General features: G+C 34.2%; 5 protein-coding genes across 5 annotated transcripts; 1 reads left to right on the top strand and 4 right to left on the bottom strand.

Annotated features, from left to right (window-relative positions):
- Positions 1 to 127: 127 nt before the first annotated feature.
- On the bottom strand, positions 128 to 1,657 carry NDAI0I00940 (cation diffusion facilitator family transporter; the record flags this gene model as incomplete). Its single annotated transcript, XM_003671858.1, has 1 exon — positions 128 to 1,657. One exon carries the CDS (start codon positions 1,655 to 1,657, stop codon positions 128 to 130), a length of 1,530 nt encoding a protein of 509 aa, XP_003671906.1.
- A 632-nt stretch (positions 1,658 to 2,289) lies between these two features.
- On the bottom strand, positions 2,290 to 6,987 carry ECM5 (Ecm5p; the record flags this gene model as incomplete). The annotated part of the gene is made up of 1 exon (XM_003671857.1): positions 2,290 to 6,987. One exon carries the CDS (start codon positions 6,985 to 6,987, stop codon positions 2,290 to 2,292), a length of 4,698 nt encoding a protein of 1,565 aa, XP_003671905.1.
- Positions 6,988 to 9,433: 2,446 nt separating this feature from the next.
- On the bottom strand, positions 9,434 to 10,711 carry DDR48 (DNA damage-responsive protein 48; the record flags this gene model as incomplete). The annotated part of the gene is made up of 1 exon (XM_003671856.1): positions 9,434 to 10,711. One exon carries the CDS (start codon positions 10,709 to 10,711, stop codon positions 9,434 to 9,436), a length of 1,278 nt encoding a protein of 425 aa, XP_003671904.1.
- A 479-nt stretch (positions 10,712 to 11,190) lies between these two features.
- HOT1 (Hot1p) lies at positions 11,191 to 13,917 on the bottom strand (the record flags this gene model as incomplete). Its single annotated transcript, XM_003671855.1, has 1 exon — positions 11,191 to 13,917. One exon carries the CDS (start codon positions 13,915 to 13,917, stop codon positions 11,191 to 11,193), a length of 2,727 nt encoding a protein of 908 aa, XP_003671903.1.
- A 1,214-nt stretch (positions 13,918 to 15,131) lies between these two features.
- On the top strand, positions 15,132 to 17,711 carry FLC3 (putative flavin adenine dinucleotide transporter; the record flags this gene model as incomplete). The annotated part of the gene is made up of 1 exon (XM_003671854.1): positions 15,132 to 17,711. The coding sequence occupies one exon, from the start codon at positions 15,132 to 15,134 to the stop codon at positions 17,709 to 17,711; it is 2,580 nt and encodes an 859-aa protein (XP_003671902.1).
- Positions 17,712 to 18,061: the final 350 nt, after the last annotated feature.

Genomic DNA, 18,061 nt, shown 5'->3' with positions numbered 1-18,061 from the left:
GTATTGTGTTTTGATATATAGCTCTATATTTCTTTCCCTTGGGCTTTTACCGGAAAAGAAATTTTAATAAATAATGTTCATTTAGGAAGCTGAACGAAATAATATGTAATGGATAGATAACTGTCCGTTAAAGATGAGTGTGGGAATGAGATGATGCTGAATTTCGTGAATGTGAATGTAAATGTAGATGCAAATTTTTTTCAGTTAAGGTTATTGGCTTATTTGCGTCAATGTTGTGAGGATCTTTCTCCGAAACGTAGTCAATATCTATTTTCTTCACCGATGCAATATTTTTAGCCAACATTGCACGAATATGGTTAGAGATTGTTTCAAGTTGTTTGATACCTGTTACATTGGTAGGTGTTTGTAAAGGTACTTGTAAAGTTGCATGTGCTCTTAAATTTGGACCTGAAGAAAGGACAGAAAGTTCGGTAAGCTTCAAAGGTGAAAGATTGATAGAAGAGTTTTTGCTCTTTTGAACTGATAGCCTATTCAATCCCTCATTAATCACACTTTCGATTTCTGCGTGGCGTGGATCATCATCTTCAATAGATTGGTCGATTAATTCCTTCACAGAAAGGTACATACCTTCTGCACCAGCTTTGATGATGAAAATGGAGACAAGTAATCCACCAAGGGTATCTAAAGATTGTATACTGAATAGATAACCAGATGTGATGGTAACTAGCGCAACCAACGAGGTTAGTGAATCTACTCTGTGGTGCCAAGCATTTGCCATTAAAACATTCGAATTTGTTTCTATAGCAACTTTCCTTGTTGCTCTAAAAACCCATTCTTTAGCTGCAATAGAAGCTGCCGCAACCCAAGCTGCGTTGATATCTGTCATTTCTTCTAAAACAGATTCCGAATGGGATGAACCCAACCCCACGGTACTTAACATTTCTATTATAGTATGAGGGATGATTGGACCTACAATGGCACATAGTGAGGTCCATCCAATGGAAATCCCTGCCATGACAAGGATACTAGACACAGTCAATGAACCGATAGTCTCAATTTTTCCATATCCATATGGATAATCAGGCGTCGGCTTAGATGCAGCTAATCGAACTGAAAATAATGTTAACAAATCACAAATGATATCACTCACAGCATGAATTGCGTCTGCAAATAATGCTTGAGAATGGAAAACAAGACCTCCTATAACTTTTCCTACTGCAATACCGACGTTAACGGCAAGCCCAATCCATGTGACTCTAACACCCGCATTCTTTCGAATCTGTTCTGCACTGGCAACTAACAAAGGATTGTTCATAGTATGTGTATGCCCATGACTGTGAGAGTGCGAATGACTATGTGATAAGATATTAGAAAATGTATCTGTATGAGAATGGGTATGAATATGTTCTGGAATATACATTTTTTGTAGTAAGGGCACAATAGGACATATTCCCGGCCTTGTTGAGTTCAATGTTATACCAGGCACACGCAACTCAGCTGATTCAATATTCGCAACTTGGGTTGGAGGTTGTTTTAAATTCGATGAATTCTTGAAGTTACGAATCCCTTGGTATGTCTTTGATTTTGAAGTGGAGCATAAGTGGTGGTTTAGCCTTTTGTGAGCCAATGTAAGATTGGACCGTATTAGAGTAACCCTCACACTAGAACGAGAACTCGTGAACCCAATTTTCAACATTATTTTACTGCCCTAACTGACAAGCTCGACTATAAGCTTCAAAATGATGGTATTCTCTTGTGAAAAGAGCTCTTTTTATCTTGGCAAATGTCTACTATCGAGATATCACATCTATCTTTTCTTTAACGAGTTGAAAAAGAAACTAACAGTTTCTCGAGAAATATGAAAAATTGTCGGTTTACGTAATTGACAGAGAAACTCCGTAGATACTCGTTTGACCCGGAAAAATATCTCGCGAATCGTTTTATACGTGATCGGTTGTTACGTAGCAACGAGGCTTTGTGGGGGGAGGGAATAACGAAAAAAAAATTAATTTCAAAAAGTAAAGTTTTCTTGACACTTATCCAGGGAGTTCGGACCTGCTCCATTGAACTGGTTAATCTTATATATTGCCTTTTAAACAGTGATGCAAGTGTAGCACCATTTCGTTTATTTTCTTGCCGGAGAAAACGCCTAAAAAACTTCTGGAACCATTCACGACGATTTGATGATATGGTATATTTCACTTATATTGAGATTATTCTTCCTATTATTTTTAACCGATTTTAGGTGAAGTAATGCTAATGATCAACATATATTTAGTGTCTATATAGTATATTTACATATATTGGTGTGCCATGATTAGAACAATTCTAGCTTTCTTTTCGATCAGCTTCGTCCGGCGGTGGCAAAGATATGGCTGTATCAATATTCTCAATCCCAATGTTTGAGTCTGAAGATATAGTTGCGATAGGAATGATCGTTGATGGTGTCACCGTCAGTGTTGGACTACTTGTCGTCGGACGCGTGTTAGAGTCATATCCAGTTATAATCATTTTGGAACTATTACGCAACTGTTCCAGTTTTTCAGCTTCTTGAGTATAGCAATATCGTTGTAATGGGCCAACCAAATCCAAAAATCCACATCTCGAACCTTTAGCCTTTCTTAGATAGTGTTTAATTTTGTGAATGGGTACGTTCATGTCTATGTGCCCACCTTTAAACAACGACTCTTGGAATTCATTTCTAAAATTTAATGCATCTTTAAAAATATCAAATAAGCTTTGGACGGCTCTACGGTTAGGTAACATTTCTAATTTCAATGACTCTAAGACCAATCGTTTCATATCAGCATATTCAAAGGTACCTACAGGAGAAAAAATAGTCTTATTACCGTTATTACACAACGAGCACAGGAAAACTGTGTCATTGTCCTCTGGAAGGGTCCAATTTCCGTTATTAATACATGCTGTATGGTACCATTCTTGACAAATCTCACATTGTACCATAGTTCCAATATCACCACCACGACAGAAACAGTACCTGGTTTGGTTATTAGCGCAATTTTCTGATGGTATATATGGATCATCATCTAAATTCAAGCATTCTTTGGCTTTTTTTGTAAATTTATCAAATTCTACCCTTTTAACTTTCTTATACAATTGATTAAGCCAATACTTACTCTCTTTAAATTGCTTATTCAATAACCCTTGGTTTTCAACTTTCAGTATGTCTAATCTTTTATCGTGGACTGAGCCATCAAACCTTTCTAGTAATGGCAAGTATTCAAGAGAATTCTTTCGTATGGCTGAAGCTGTTGGGTCTATGAATTCTTTATTAATATTTAAACGTTCCCAAAACGGGTTGAATTTTATTTTGACGTTTTCTAAATTGTCATACAGATCTTCAATGATTTTAAAACTGCTTTCTACTATTGGTAAAGTCCGTTCTCTAATTCTTCTAGCAATATCATATACATCATCAATGGGGATTTTAGAGTCAGTTCTTCTCCCTTTCACTAATTTAACAATTCGTTCGTTGATGTTTTCGATTTCCATGATTCTAGACTTCACAAATTGTAATTCGCTGATATCATGGCTTGTACAATGTTCTACACCAAATCTTAAAAAGGATTGTAATGATGACAAGGTTAAATTCATTTTAGAAAGTTCATCATGCTGTTTCTTGTCAACTAATATTTTGTAAAGCTTTAACCATTCTAAGCGATAAAGATGACCAACCACTTCTTGTAGAAGTCTTCCAGGTATTGGAATTTCAAAAGACTTTTCATAAATCAAACGAAGTTCTTCAAGATTTGGTCTTGTTAACCCCTTCTCGACATATTCCTTGAACATGTCGATTTCGTGGCAAACTGTAATTATAGTAGTCATCTCTTTAAACTCAATTGAAGATTTATCAAATTTTTTCTTCATTTCAAAGAGTTGTTCGATTGCATCGTTCTCGGTTGGCAATGTCAATATAGTAATATTGAACCCCTTTGAATATACAATTGACTTCGGACATTGACTTATATTATTAACATAATTTAATATCAAGTTCCTACATGCGGTCTGCAAGTCAGTTGTTGATTGGATAATATTTTGGAAGGTTGATAATCGCTCGTCCTTTTTATTCATTTGAGAAACTAAGCTTCTAAATAAATCTAATGGAACTCTTCCATTCTTACAAACATTTTCAACGAGGTACGTTAATTGCGTTGTTACCTCGTGTGGATCAAGTAAGATGGCACTTAACTTTTTCAAAGTCGTTATATTTTCTCCCGCAATCAATGCCTCTAAGAATTCATTACTATAGGAATAATGGACCGAAATGTCTTCAATTTCATACCCAGCCACGTTGAATGATTCTTCCGTTAGTGTATACATAGCTAAAAACTCTTCAATTGAAAGAGTTATTAGTTCATTCCCACTTGATATTACTACTTTAGAAAATCCTGTAGAGGCCAAGGAGAAGTTTGATATGAAATCAAATCTATTGAAAACGATTGGAATTCTAAACCTATCATTTAAATTTTCTATAATGGTTCTGTATTCAATTTCTTTATTAACCAACGGTAACAGGTTGTTCTGACAGATGTAAAGCAACTCTCTATCTTCGTACTTATTCTCAGAATTCAACAATATATTTGTGAGAAACGACTGCATGTTTATACTCGTAAGCAGTTTATTCCTGGATATGTATTCTTCACCATCTTTGATGTAATTTAACCACGATTTTGGAGCAAATGTAGCATTTTGCGATAAATACACACCTGCGCCAACAGTGGAATGGTAAGTACCTGGGAATATAAAAACATATGAATCATATTCCTGTGATATTGTATGAACTTCTATATCATTTGCTCTCAGAAAGTCAGGTGTGAATTGATAATTAATTGTGGGGTACTTCCCAGTTAAATTCGCTAATTTAGCGATTTTCGTGGTGGGAAAGTTCTTTTCAAGGTCTTCTGGTGATGTGTTTGCGTTTGTTGTTTCTAGATATGACTTATAAAATTCTGACTGCATAAAATCATCATCTAATTGCCCTTTCATGGTTCTCTCAGCTTCTTTCTTTTTTGTATCATTTTGTGCTAAATTATTAATTAAACTTTGAAACTTTTCCATGGAATGGTGAGGTATAATATACCATAATTTGGAGGAACCCAGATGATTATAATCTATCGAGGGTAAAAATAAATCGTTTGTTGACCAACCTGCGATTGAGAAAAACATACCCACTTCATAGTTGGATCTAGTGTAATTCCCCATATCAATATCAATATGATTCAATAAAGAATCTTCAGATAATGGAATGTTTTCCAATCTCCATGGATTGATCAATTTGTTTGGATCGAGTTTATTTAGGGACGTAGCTGTCAACGGGTTTTTATGAATTGTAAAATCTAATTCTAAACCGGTTTCAATTTCTATATCTGGATTATTTGATGATAAGAAGTGGAAATATAATTTTTCAAAATCTTGCTGTAATACTTTACTTTGTGCTGAAAGAACCTCAGGGAAATCCATTGCATATTTGGCTTTAATTTTCTCTAAGATGATTTGACTCTTTTCATAATATTGTTTGATATTATAAATTGATGATGTTTTTAACTCAAATGGATTTTTGTCGTAAGTTTCCATTCCAGAATTCCAAAATTTAAAATCGTATGTGGGTAATAGTTTATTATTTGATTTTGTAATGATTGGTTTTTCCTCAGTGACTGAATCGAAATGGATTGGTAAATTCTTTAAAGTTTTAATGTCCCTTATTCTTGTATAATTTCTCCGTGAAACATTAACTTTGTAAAACCCGTCTTCAGTTTCCGATGTATTTAATTTCTGTTTTTTATCAACATGTTCGTCTTTACTATCAACATTCGCTTGTGATGATTGTGATGATTGTATTTCCATTTTAACCTCTACTTGATCCTTTTCGAAATCTAGAAGAACTTTGACATAAGCAGCTCTCAATGAAGTTGATAATGAACTCATAATTTTCCCTGAATAACCTAATTCTCTACCAATTTGTGCCCAAAATTTTCTTTGACATACTGCATCGAATCCACCTCTTAATTGAACGCAATTCCAGAAATGATATAAATCAAGAACTCTTTTATCAATACTTGGTATTTTCAAAGATCCATTATTATAATTCTTGTTATTATTATTAATCGTAGATGATGCAGATTCCATATATTTTTGTTTATGGAATTTGAAAAGTTTCGAATAAAATTCCAATTCTAAATCATTAAAATTATGTGAATATTGTCTTCTTGTTTTGAACCAAAATTGTTCAAAATTCAATTCCAAATTAATAGAATCCATCATATCGTTTACTGTTGTGTCATGATTATGAGTATTCAAATTATTGATATTAGTGATAGTAGTATTGAGTTTATTCATATTTAATATTTTTAGTTTAACTGCACCATATTTTGCACCAAGATCTTTGACAGATTCATAAAATTTAATAGGGTTTGGGATATCATCACTATTATTTACTATGAATTCTGGGATAGAAATATTATCATTTAAATGGTATGATAGTTTTGATTGTTCATGGAAGATTCTTACTGGGGAATCATGATTTTGGTTTATCAGTTGTCTTATTTCCAATTGTATTGGATCGAATGGTATTGATGACCTCGATTTTGGTTGAGTATACAAGTAACGTGAAGCACTATGGTACGAAGAGGAAGAAGTGGCTGAATCAGCATTTTTTGAGTTTTTCTTCCCATTTGCTGGCTTAGGTAGTGGTATCGAGGATGGTTCCAATTGTTCCATAGCATTACTATCAGTATTATTATTATTGGTAGTAGTAGTAGTAGTAGTACTAGTAGTAGTACTAGTAGTAGTAGTACTGTTGGTCGGCAAAGAAGTACTAATATTCGTTCGTATGGTAGTATCTGGAGTGGTTGATTCAATTCTTGCAGTTAAATCAGGACTTGTAGAAGCAGATGAGATATTACTCTTTATATCAGTATTTCCATTATTGTTATTATTAGTATTGTTGTTGTTATTAATATTATTCAATAAGAAAGATATCTTGGTTACCGGATCTCGATCTTCCATTATTGTAATTGTACTTTCTCTCTCTTTTGTTTTGCAAAGTATAAATTAAGAGAAGTGCGCACACTATTTCTGTATTTTAATACAACAGTGTATAATATAACTTTTTATCAATCCTTCCTTTTTCGGTTATTCTTTCAATATAAAGTGTTTTCCCGCTTGGGTCAGAGACGTTTGTTCGTTGTATATTTTAGAAGATATAAATGTAGATGTAGTTATAGACTAAATGTCATTAATGACTCTGTTCCATCTCTCTTCGAAACTCGCGCATCTCTTCGACGACGGTAATAAAGTTTAATCAATTGATCCCTAAAGGTAGAAGAGATGATTACTTCCAGAGAATGCATAACTTCAGTATGTATTTTTAATTATGTATATATATATATATATATTATGTGAATATTTGAATAATGTTTTTGAGTATGTAGAACAGTGTTGAATATTTGTTGTTGTTTTTCGAGTAGATATTATTGTTTCACAACCTATTACTCTTTACGATTCCCAATCGTTCATGACACCTCTTCCAGCCTTTGGTCTACTAGTATCGATATTAGGACCAGGAACTTTAGTTTCCAAATAAGCACCAGCTTCTGATCTTATTCCACCACACATGACTCTATTATCGATGTAAGTCATACCTGTACCCATTCTTTTTGCCATTCCTGGTTGTTTCAATAACATTTCTTGGTCATGGAAACGGCCAGAATTTTCAGTATCGTTACTAATTTCTTGTCCTTTTCCCGTTGTTCTACTTCTTAAATTGGCCATTCTTTGTTTTATATTCTTTGTTTTTTTTGTATATAGATTAGTTCAACTTGAGCAATATTGGTTGATTAATTAATTAGTTTATTTGTGATCAAGTATATATGTTTGGTATTCCCAAGATTAAATATATATAAAAACAAGCCATGACCACATCATAGTGAATTTACTAAGGTAAGTAATGAACCATACTCCTTATTATATAAATTTGGGCATGCGTGTTAGGACTTCCCTTTGAGGGATTACTCAAGGTGTTGAAAAGAGGAGAAATATGGCTAAGTTGCATAAGCAACCTTGATTGTGTGCTTTAAAGAGTGTAATTTGATTTACGTAAAACAGATTCAAGGTCCACATAAAATACGTCATATTTGAGGAGCAGGAGACACTTACTACTAATAAACATTTTCGTACAGACTGAGATTCCCCTCTTCCCAATTAGCATCCATCGTCTATCATCATCATCTACGTATAGATGTAGAAGGAACCAGCCATAAGGGCATCGTCAATGTATTAGAGCAGAAGTCTGCTGCTGATGACGAATTATGATAATAAGGCAAGGATAGGTATGACCTACGTATAACACGTTGAGAGGAATAGCATATCATAGCATATCATAGCACAGTATAATGGAATAAGGTTATTCATTCACTCTCCTCTTTTGGGATTAAGTAAATTAACATAAAGTAGACGAAAGGAAAGGAAAGGAAAGGAAAGGAAAGGGGAACTCCTCGTGGCCGGCTGGCCCAAAATATCCCTTAAGAACGAAGGGCGTTTTCAAAAGACGTCACACAAAAAACACAAAGAAAGTAACGAGACGACACTGAAGGCTGATAGAAACAATACTGTACCATCCATGAATCAAAACACCCCAGACATAAAAGGTAAAGGGGACGTCGTTAGTAATTAAATAAGCTAGATTGATGGATGTATATGGTATTTTACATTTGTTTGATGAGCTTAATGAGGAGTACTGGACCATATGTAAGGATGGAAGCATGCTCTGCTCTGATCTGATCTGATCTAATCTGCTCATCTCATCTCCTAAACGATATGGTATCTCTAGTCCCTCCCTATCTGGAATTCTGTTCTACCAATAATCTTGACGAAATTCTAGTACATATAAAGGCCTGTAAAAATCGAACAAAATGTATATACCGTTACTTGTTGGTAAATATTGAAGGTCCGACTTGACCAATTCTCATCAAATACAAAGAAATTATCTATAATATATCGCAAGAATGAGTGACAAAAATACAAACGTTTCTGAAATGTACAAACAAGCCAAAGATATGGCTGAAGGTAAGTTCAATGCCGCTTCTGAAGGAATGAAGAATATGATGAGTGGTGACAAGAAGGATGAAATGAAAAAATCTGGTCAGGAAAAGAAAGATGACTATGCGGAATCTTATGATAAATTAAAGGGATCTGGTCAAAAAAAGATGGGTGAATACAAAGATGATTTCGCAAACAAATAAATGGTTTTCTTTTTTTTCTATTGATATAATCAAGATACAGTTTTTTTAGTTACGTATATACACTATAGTGGACAATTAAATGATCAGGACTTTACTATAGCTTTCTCGTTTATCTTTCTTTCTATATATGATCGTTACTTACTGTTTATACTTTTATAAGGCTTGAAATATTCCAAAAGATGTGAGTCTTCACTTTTTCTATATAACTCCGTTTAATAGTCATTATTATAAGAGGAATTGTTACCGCTATTTCCATTTCCTCTTCCATATGAATCATTATTGTCATTACTATAAGAATTTTGATTAGAGTTTCCATAACTGTTTCTGTCTGTACCGTAGGAATCATCGTTATTGTTTCCATAAGTGTTACTGTTAGATGACCCATATGAATCGTCATTGTCGTCACCGTAGGATGATTGCTTGTTGGAAGAACCATATGAATCATCGTTGTCATTACCGTAAGAGGACTTCTTGTTAGATGAGCCATATGAATCATCGTTGTCGTTACCGTAGGATGATTGCTTGTTGGAAGAACCATATGAATCATCGTCGTCATTACCGTAAGAGGACTTCTTGTTAGATGAGCCATATGAATCATCGTTGTCGTTACCGTAGGATGATTGCTTGTTAGAAGATCCATATGAATCATCGCCATATGACGATTTCTTGTTTGAAGAACCATATGAATCATCATTGTCGTTACCGTAGGATGATTGCTTGTGAGAAGAACCATATGAATCATCGTTGTCATTACCGTAAGAGGACTTCTTGTTAGATGAGCCATATGAATCATCGTTGTCGTTACCGTAGGATGATTGCTTGTTGGAAGATCCATATGAATCATCGCCATATGACGATTTCTTGTTTGAAGAACCATATGAATCATCATTGTCGTCACCGTAGGATGATTGCTTGTTGGAAGAACCATATGAATCATCGTTGTCGTTACCGTAGGATGATTGCTTGTTAGAAGAACCATATGAATCATCGTTGTCATTACCGTAAGAGGACTTCTTGTTAGATGAGCCATATGAATCATCGTTGTCGTTACCGTAAGAAGATTGTTTATTAGAAGAATCATAAGCATCGGTATTGTTAGAGGAGCCGTAAGAATCACTGTTGTCATTTCCATAAGAATTATTGTTAGATGATCCATAAGCATCATTGTTGTTGTTGTTATCGTTGCTGTTACCATAAGAGCCGTTATTGTTAGAAGATCCATACGAATCGTTCTTATCGTTCAAGGAAGTCTTTGAGAATTGCTCACGAACCTTTGATTCTAAAGTATTGAAATTTTCTTCACCAATTTTGTTTTTGAATTGATCTACTTTGTCTTGTCCAACATAATTTTCTGCCTTTGTAACAAAGTCATCATTGTTACTATTGGAATTGTCATTGTTATTGTTGGAATTGTCATTGCCATTGTTGTTGTTGTCATTGTTGTTATTGTTGCCTGAGGCAAATTTCTTCACTTGATCGAACAGACCCATTTTTATTGATTATAATTAGTTATATAGATTATCTATCTTTATTCAATTTCTTCAGGATACAACGAAAATGTACAGACCATGAATAATTGTCTTCTCTCAAAAATACATAGTATACAGTTATATATAAACTTTTAAACGAGGATAACGTGATATCCTTCTGGGCTTAATTGACTCCATGAATGAATAGGTATTGTTGAAATATTATTCTTGGCATTTCTCGAGGATGCTCTAACAAAGTCCCGTACAAATAAAAGCCCCCTTTTCTTCAAGGAAATATAATTCTCGAAGCTTTGCGAAAATGAAACGGAACTGAAAATTGTGGCATCCTTTTGTCTTTTGCCGTCGAAACAATACTGACGATGTCGACGTTCGTTCTATCATTGTGTGTTACTATAGTGGTCGGTTATATACCAATTTGAATGTATACATGTCAATTTGTATCTATAGAAATCTATGAAAGAACTATCAATCGAGTTTAATTATATCCCAGTTAAACTTTGTTGTAACCAACCTATAGTTCTACGTTTAAGTTCGCCCTTTTCATCTTTATACATTCTTCTTTCCTCCAATATATTAATCATTTCTTCCGCAGTCTTCCCTTTATCCATACCTTTCATAATAAATTTATAAAGTCTTTTCCTTCTTGAGAAAGTTTTCTTGTTCCTTGTCATTCTCCATTTATTACCGTATCTTTCTTCCAAGTATCTAATCGATGGATTCCCATTAATACCGTATAAATATTCCTCCCAAATGGTTCTCACATTGTTCGGTGCTTTAATGAGAGTGTAATACATTACATTTCTTTCACGGTCGTCCTTTATCTTAGAATTGTTGCTGATATTGTTATTATTATTATTAATACTCGCGTGACCATTGTTATTGGAGTTCATCATAATGGAATTGTTGTGAGCGTTACTATTATGCACTTTATTATTGGTAGCAGCATTACTACTACTTGATAAATTACGTACGGTTTTATTTTTCCTTTTAACACGTCTTCTATTAGCGTTACTGTTTGCATTTGACAAAGTTTGATGTTCCCTCCTTGAATCAACGACATCTTCATCAATCTCGTCTTCTTCTTCTTCTTCATCCTCTTCTTCTTCTTCTTCTTCTTCTTCGTCGTCATCGTCTTCGTCTTCGTCTTCATCGTCGAGGTCATCCTCACTTTCATTGTCACTTTCATTCTCATCTTCGTCATTAACGCCGTTCACATCTTCCTCTTCTTCCTCGTCATCATCTTCTTGATACCCATCATCATCTTCTCCCAATTGAGTTTTCTTCACCGTTTTACTGGAATGATCATTATCGTCATTATTACTAGTTTTCTTCAATATTGTTGTAGATGGTGATGAAGTTGATGACGAGTTGACTTGTATGCCGATTCTGTTCACAGGTTGTTGTCCTTGTCCTTCATTTTGTTGAATATTACGCATTAATGGGATGATCATTGATGTTGGGGAGTTCTTCCCCGGTATCCTTTGTGTGCTGTTTGATTGTCGCTGCTGCGTTGGTTGTGATGGTTGTTGTTGGATAGGGTTTGTATTTGTGTTTCTTTTTCTTCTTTTGATACCGTTTGGATTTAATATGAATGTGGTTGATCTATTTCTATTATTTTGAACGTTTTGGAACTTATGGAGTTGATTCGTTGTTAAGGGATTGTTGTTATTACTGGCGATGGTGTTGGCGGTGGGAAGGTTTGAAGACATTTGTAGTAATGGGTTTACTCCTGTGTTTAATCTTGAAGATACGGTGGAGTTTGAATTCAATATGGAGTTGTTATTATTATAATTATTCATAAAATTGGTTTGTGCACTTGTATTGTTTGTATTTAAATTTGGTAATGATGCTGTTGAAGATGATGGATGAAGGTTAATGTCTTTTAAGTATGATGCACTAACTGTTGTTATTGAATTTAATAAATCTATAGCGAATGCGTTAGGATTGTTGTTGGTTTCATGGAAACTTTTTTGAGCTGATGCTTGCTTAGATTCCTTTATAAATGATTGTAAATAATTTGATTGAGTTTCAAAACTTTTAATTAACTGATTGAATTTATCTTCCATGTTAACCATTCTTGTTGATATTTCATCCATTCTTTGAAATAATCGTAATTGATCTTCTGGAGAAACAGAAACAGAAACAGGAAGAGATGAAATTGAGTTAATTTGTTGTGAGTATGATTTATTTGTTGTAGATGCAGATGCAGGTGGAGATAAAGATGAAGGTAATTGATGTTTCCGTATTTTACTTGTTGGTTTCTGTCTGGAAGGTGAAACAGGTTTATTAGGATAATTATTATTATCCAGAGATGATTTTTTTTCAATTGAGGATTTCATGAGTCTTATATCTTGTAGATTAATACTAGAAGTATCATTAATATTATTCTTCCGTGGACTATTGAGAGTTATTAAATCTGTTGTTGGAACAGATTGATGGAATTGATTTTGTAATTCTTGTGATGATATTTTATTTGACACATTCATATCACTTATAGTAGGTGCACTTGAACTTCCTGGGGCAAGGTTAATCTCAATGGAGTCGTTCTTAGTGGTAATTTCATTAGCAGAGGTATTATTTTGTTTAGAAATATTATTATTATCTGGAGCTTGTAAAAGGTTAAGTATTTGTCTTGTTGGAGTATTTATAGGAGCGATTTGTTGAGTACTTGATGATGACAGATTACTAATATTATTAATGTGGTTGTTAGTACTATTGCTAGTAGGATTTTTCTTAGCTTGCGGTAAAGAACACGGTAGTGATTCAGAGGACGGTATAGAATCTAATTGATTCGGTATTGGATGTACGAGCGGTATAGTCTTGACATTTATATTGGCCGTGGTAGTAGGATTAGTGGAGGTAAAGCTATTATTATTATTTTCCATTAGATTTTTGTGTACAGTTGTATCATTCGGTATGGAATCAGGATGATTGTTCGTAGCAGTCATAGCGGAACCGGTTACGGTCGTATTTGCAGTTGGAGCAGCAGCGACAACGGTATTGATACCATCACCAATGGCAGTCTTTTCTGGTACAGTTGTTATATTATCATTATTACTAATGTTCTTACTAGTTATTGGAATAGAAGAGGTTGTAGTCTCTGTTCCATTGTTAGTAACATTAGTGATGGGAACCGTTGCCGTGGTGATATTACTATTATGAGCTAATCGGTCAGATTGCAGGAATTGATTCAAATCTGCTATCATTTTTTTGCAGTGGTTCTACTCTTGCAGAGATCTTCAGCGGAGTATTTCTGTGCTAAGTATATTGGTTATAGATAGAGTTGCAAAGGTTTCAGTACTACCATCTTTGAAGTAATAAACTTGTCAAATACTTCACCGACATCGCATTTTGACATCTCACGTTTTTGTTCAACTTCATTAAATTACGTATCTAACGTTACGCTACGTTACGTTACGTTAGATGCAGTTTATCACAGCAGTGCGAAGGTAGGTAGGGTTACAAACAAAATGTATGTTAGGGTGTGACGGTCTAACCCTATTTGTTGGCCAATGGTGCCTGGATGTGGAGAGGGTATCAAAAGTAAACAAAAAGAAATACGTTGCTATGTAAGTTACTATATATTGCCGCCGAGGGTGTACCTATACCACCCTTTGTGCCTGTGTCTTTTTATTATTCAGATAGCAATGACATTGTAAACTCCAGAAGTATAGTAGTACAGAGTACAGTGCTACGTACATATAGACTCTAGAGCCTCGACCAAGTACAATATATGTATGCATGTATGTATAAATAATTATATAGACTATCAAGTTGAGGTTATACGTACATACACTCTCGACTTTACTAAAATGATTCATATGTGATGCCAGGTTCCCAGTTTGGCATTGTGGCATATGTACGTACGTATCTGTAGGGTTACCCTCTTAAAGTCAAGAAGTAAACAGCCTCCCAGGGTTAGAGGTTTGTAAATAGAGGGCAAATGATAGTAACCCTCACCTCTCTTCACCAGGGCAGACAAAACATACAAACAAACAGACTGCGGGTAACCCTCCACAGTTAATTGTAGTTGGTAGTTATAGTTAGTTACTCCGCTTCGCTTCGCCCTCTCGTTTTCTACTGTTTCTATTATTATTACTATTATTATTATTACAGCTGTTCCTACCAACATATAATATAGTAAAGAGGATCAAAAGCAGAACAGTAGTCCCTCTTTCCATATCATATCATATCATATCATATCTTACTCCAACCTTGAAGAGTTAATAAATTAACATTTTATTAGGCTTTTGCAACTGATACCACCTCGAGAAGTAGTCTACGCATCACATAAAAGGAACAAACATAAAACATTTAAATTCGCATCTCTCCCCCTCTCGACATTTAAAGCTCTTTATTAACGCAGAAAGATCTAGACAAGATATATACACACACACACACACACACATATCTATATATCATGACTCCGAAACGTAATAAGTTTTGGAATCACAACAATCCAGTGTCATTACGGTCGATTCTCCTATACTACGTAATATTATTATCCACAACTGTATCAGCAAAAAGGAAACTAACAGCTACCTCATTAGTAACATGTATGGAAAATTCTCAATTATCAGCAAACAATTTCGATGTCATCTTCAATCCAGACGATAGATCCCTCCATTACACCTTAGATATGACCACTCAAATAGATTCTTACATCACAGCCGATATCGACGTCTACGCCTACGGTTTTAAAATCATCACCAAGAACGTTGACCTTTGTAACATCGATTGGAAACAATTCTGCCCCGTACATCCAGGTATCATCGAAATAGATTCAATAGAATACATCTCCAAAGAATACGTAGATGAAATCCCAGGAATTGCATACACAGTCCCCGACATTGACGCATACGCAAAAATTAAAGTATACAACAATCATTCCGAATATTTAGCATGCATTCAAATCTTCTTCTCTAACGGTAAAACAGTCTCACAAACTGGTGTCAAATGGGCTACCGCGGTAGTCGCAGGTATAGGTCTCCTTCTATCAGCTACATTATCCACTTTCGGTAACTCCATTGCCGCATCACATATATCAGCTAACACGATGTCACTATTCTTATATTTCCAAAGTGTGGTGGTCATCGCAATGGTGCACGTTCATAGAGTGCCACCTATCGCTGCTGCATGGTCAGAAAACCTAGTTTGGTCCATGGGATTAATCAAGATTAATTTCATGCAAAGAATATTTAGATGGTATGTAGAATCCACAGGAGGTACACCAGATTTATATTTGACTGCAACTACTATGTCTGTCTTGACTCAGAGATCAATTGAATATTTGAAATCATGGCCATTGTTTAAAAGGGCTGATAATGTCCTTTATGGGAATCAAAATACTTTGATATTTAGAGGTATTAAAAGATTGGCTTATAGTATGGGGATTGAAAATACTAGTATTGTTTGTACTGGGTTTACATTTTTCGTATTATGTGGGTACGTTTTAGCTGGGTTTATTATCGTTTGTAAATATTCCATCGAGTTGGGGATTAGAGTAGGATGGATTAAAGATAGGAATAAGTTTTCAGAATTTAGATCAAATTGGAGACTAGTTTTGAAAGGTTCATTGTTAAGGTATGTTTATATTGGATTTGTTCAATTGACCATTTTGAGTTTTTGGGAATTCACAGAAAGAGATTCAGCTGCAGTTATCGTCATTGCTTGTTTGTTCATCATCTTATCAGTTGGATTGATGCTTTGGGCAGCTTATAGAACTGTTTATTTTGCAAAAAAATCAATTCAAATGTATAATAATCCGGCTGCTTTATTATACGGTGATCAATACGTTTTACATAAATATGGGTTTTTCTATACCATGTTTAATGCAAACCATTATTGGTGGAATATCGTTTTGTTATCATACGTCTTCGTCAAATCTTTATTCATTGGTTTCTCTCAGGCTTCAGGAATGACTCAAGCTTTAGTCATTTGGTTGTTAGATCTTTTCTATTTCGTAGCAATCATTTATTATCAACCATATTTGGATAAACCAACAAATATTATGAACATTTTGATTGCCACTGTCACAGTCGTAAATTCATTCCTTTTCCTTTTCTTTTCAGATTTATTCGGTCAAAGTTATAAAGTTTCTGCAATTATGGGTTGGATATTCTTTATTATGAATGCAGCATTTTCATTCATTTTATTAATGATGATATTACTATTCACTGGATTAACAGTCTTCTCAAAGAACCCTGATATTAGATTTAAACCAGCAAAGGATGATAGAACATCGTTCCAAAGAACCTCGTTGAAGCCAGATGGTACCATTGATAGAAAGGAAGCTAATGAATTAATGGCATTAGGTGTAGTAGCAAATGATCATGGTCAAAATTGGGAAAATGAATTAATTCAATCAAATAATGGTACCACCCTAGGCGGGAAAGATTTAATGTTTGATGAAGAAAAACTTGATTCTCCTTCATCAAATAGTAGATTCAATCGTTCGTCATCGACACCTGAAAATAATAATAATAGCGAATCCAATTTCAATGAAGAAAAATCACCTTCGTTGTTTCCTGCTGGGTTATTACGTAAATTATCATTCAAGAATAAAAAGAATCCAGATGCAGAACATATTGATAGTTTAAAACGAAATAATAATATTGACACCAACAATACAAGTTCAGCTGAATTCTCTTCCATTGCAGATAATGATGATGACGATAATAGGGATGATATTCGCCCCATCTCTCCTAATAGGAAAGAATACCCCGGTTTATCACATACAAGAAAACAATCCGATTCTCAAAATGGGTTAATTGATTCATTCGATGAGGAACAAGATTTACAATTACGTCAACCACAACAAAATATTATAGAATCACCATTTGAAGATTCAAATGCATATTCTACATCTCCAAGCATTAATAATATTAATAATTCAAATATGATATCAAAAGATAGTAGTATAGATACAATGCCAACGACAACAAATAATAACGGCACGCAACCAACTGATATCTTTAATAATTCTTCAACTTATCTATGATATCCTGGAAGAGATAATTTATTTTTTTCAACTTTTTTCAAAGACATTTAAAATGCACCTTTTCTTCATTTTTTCCATCTTCGCACTTATAATATTAATAATATCGATACCATACATGTTCCTATCTCTTCATTTTTATTTCAGTAAGATCATTTCACTTTCATTTCCTATTTAAGAATTATGTTAATCGAAATCTGCATCGGGTTTCAATTAGCATTAAAGACATAAACTCCAAGAAAAAAGTAACCTGTGAGCATTTCATATTAAGTATTTTCATTTTTTTGTAATATATATATTTTTTTTAAAAACGAAAGAACTTACCAACACAATTATTCTTACCTTTTTCTTTA

This window comes from Naumovozyma dairenensis, chromosome 9 (genome assembly GCF_000227115.2).
Source record: "Naumovozyma dairenensis CBS 421 chromosome 9, complete genome".
In the NCBI taxonomy this organism is placed as follows: Eukaryota; Fungi; Ascomycota; class Saccharomycetes; order Saccharomycetales; family Saccharomycetaceae; genus Naumovozyma; species Naumovozyma dairenensis.
The sequence above is the reverse complement of the archived record's forward strand: the minus strand, read 5'-3'. Positions and strand labels throughout refer to the sequence as shown.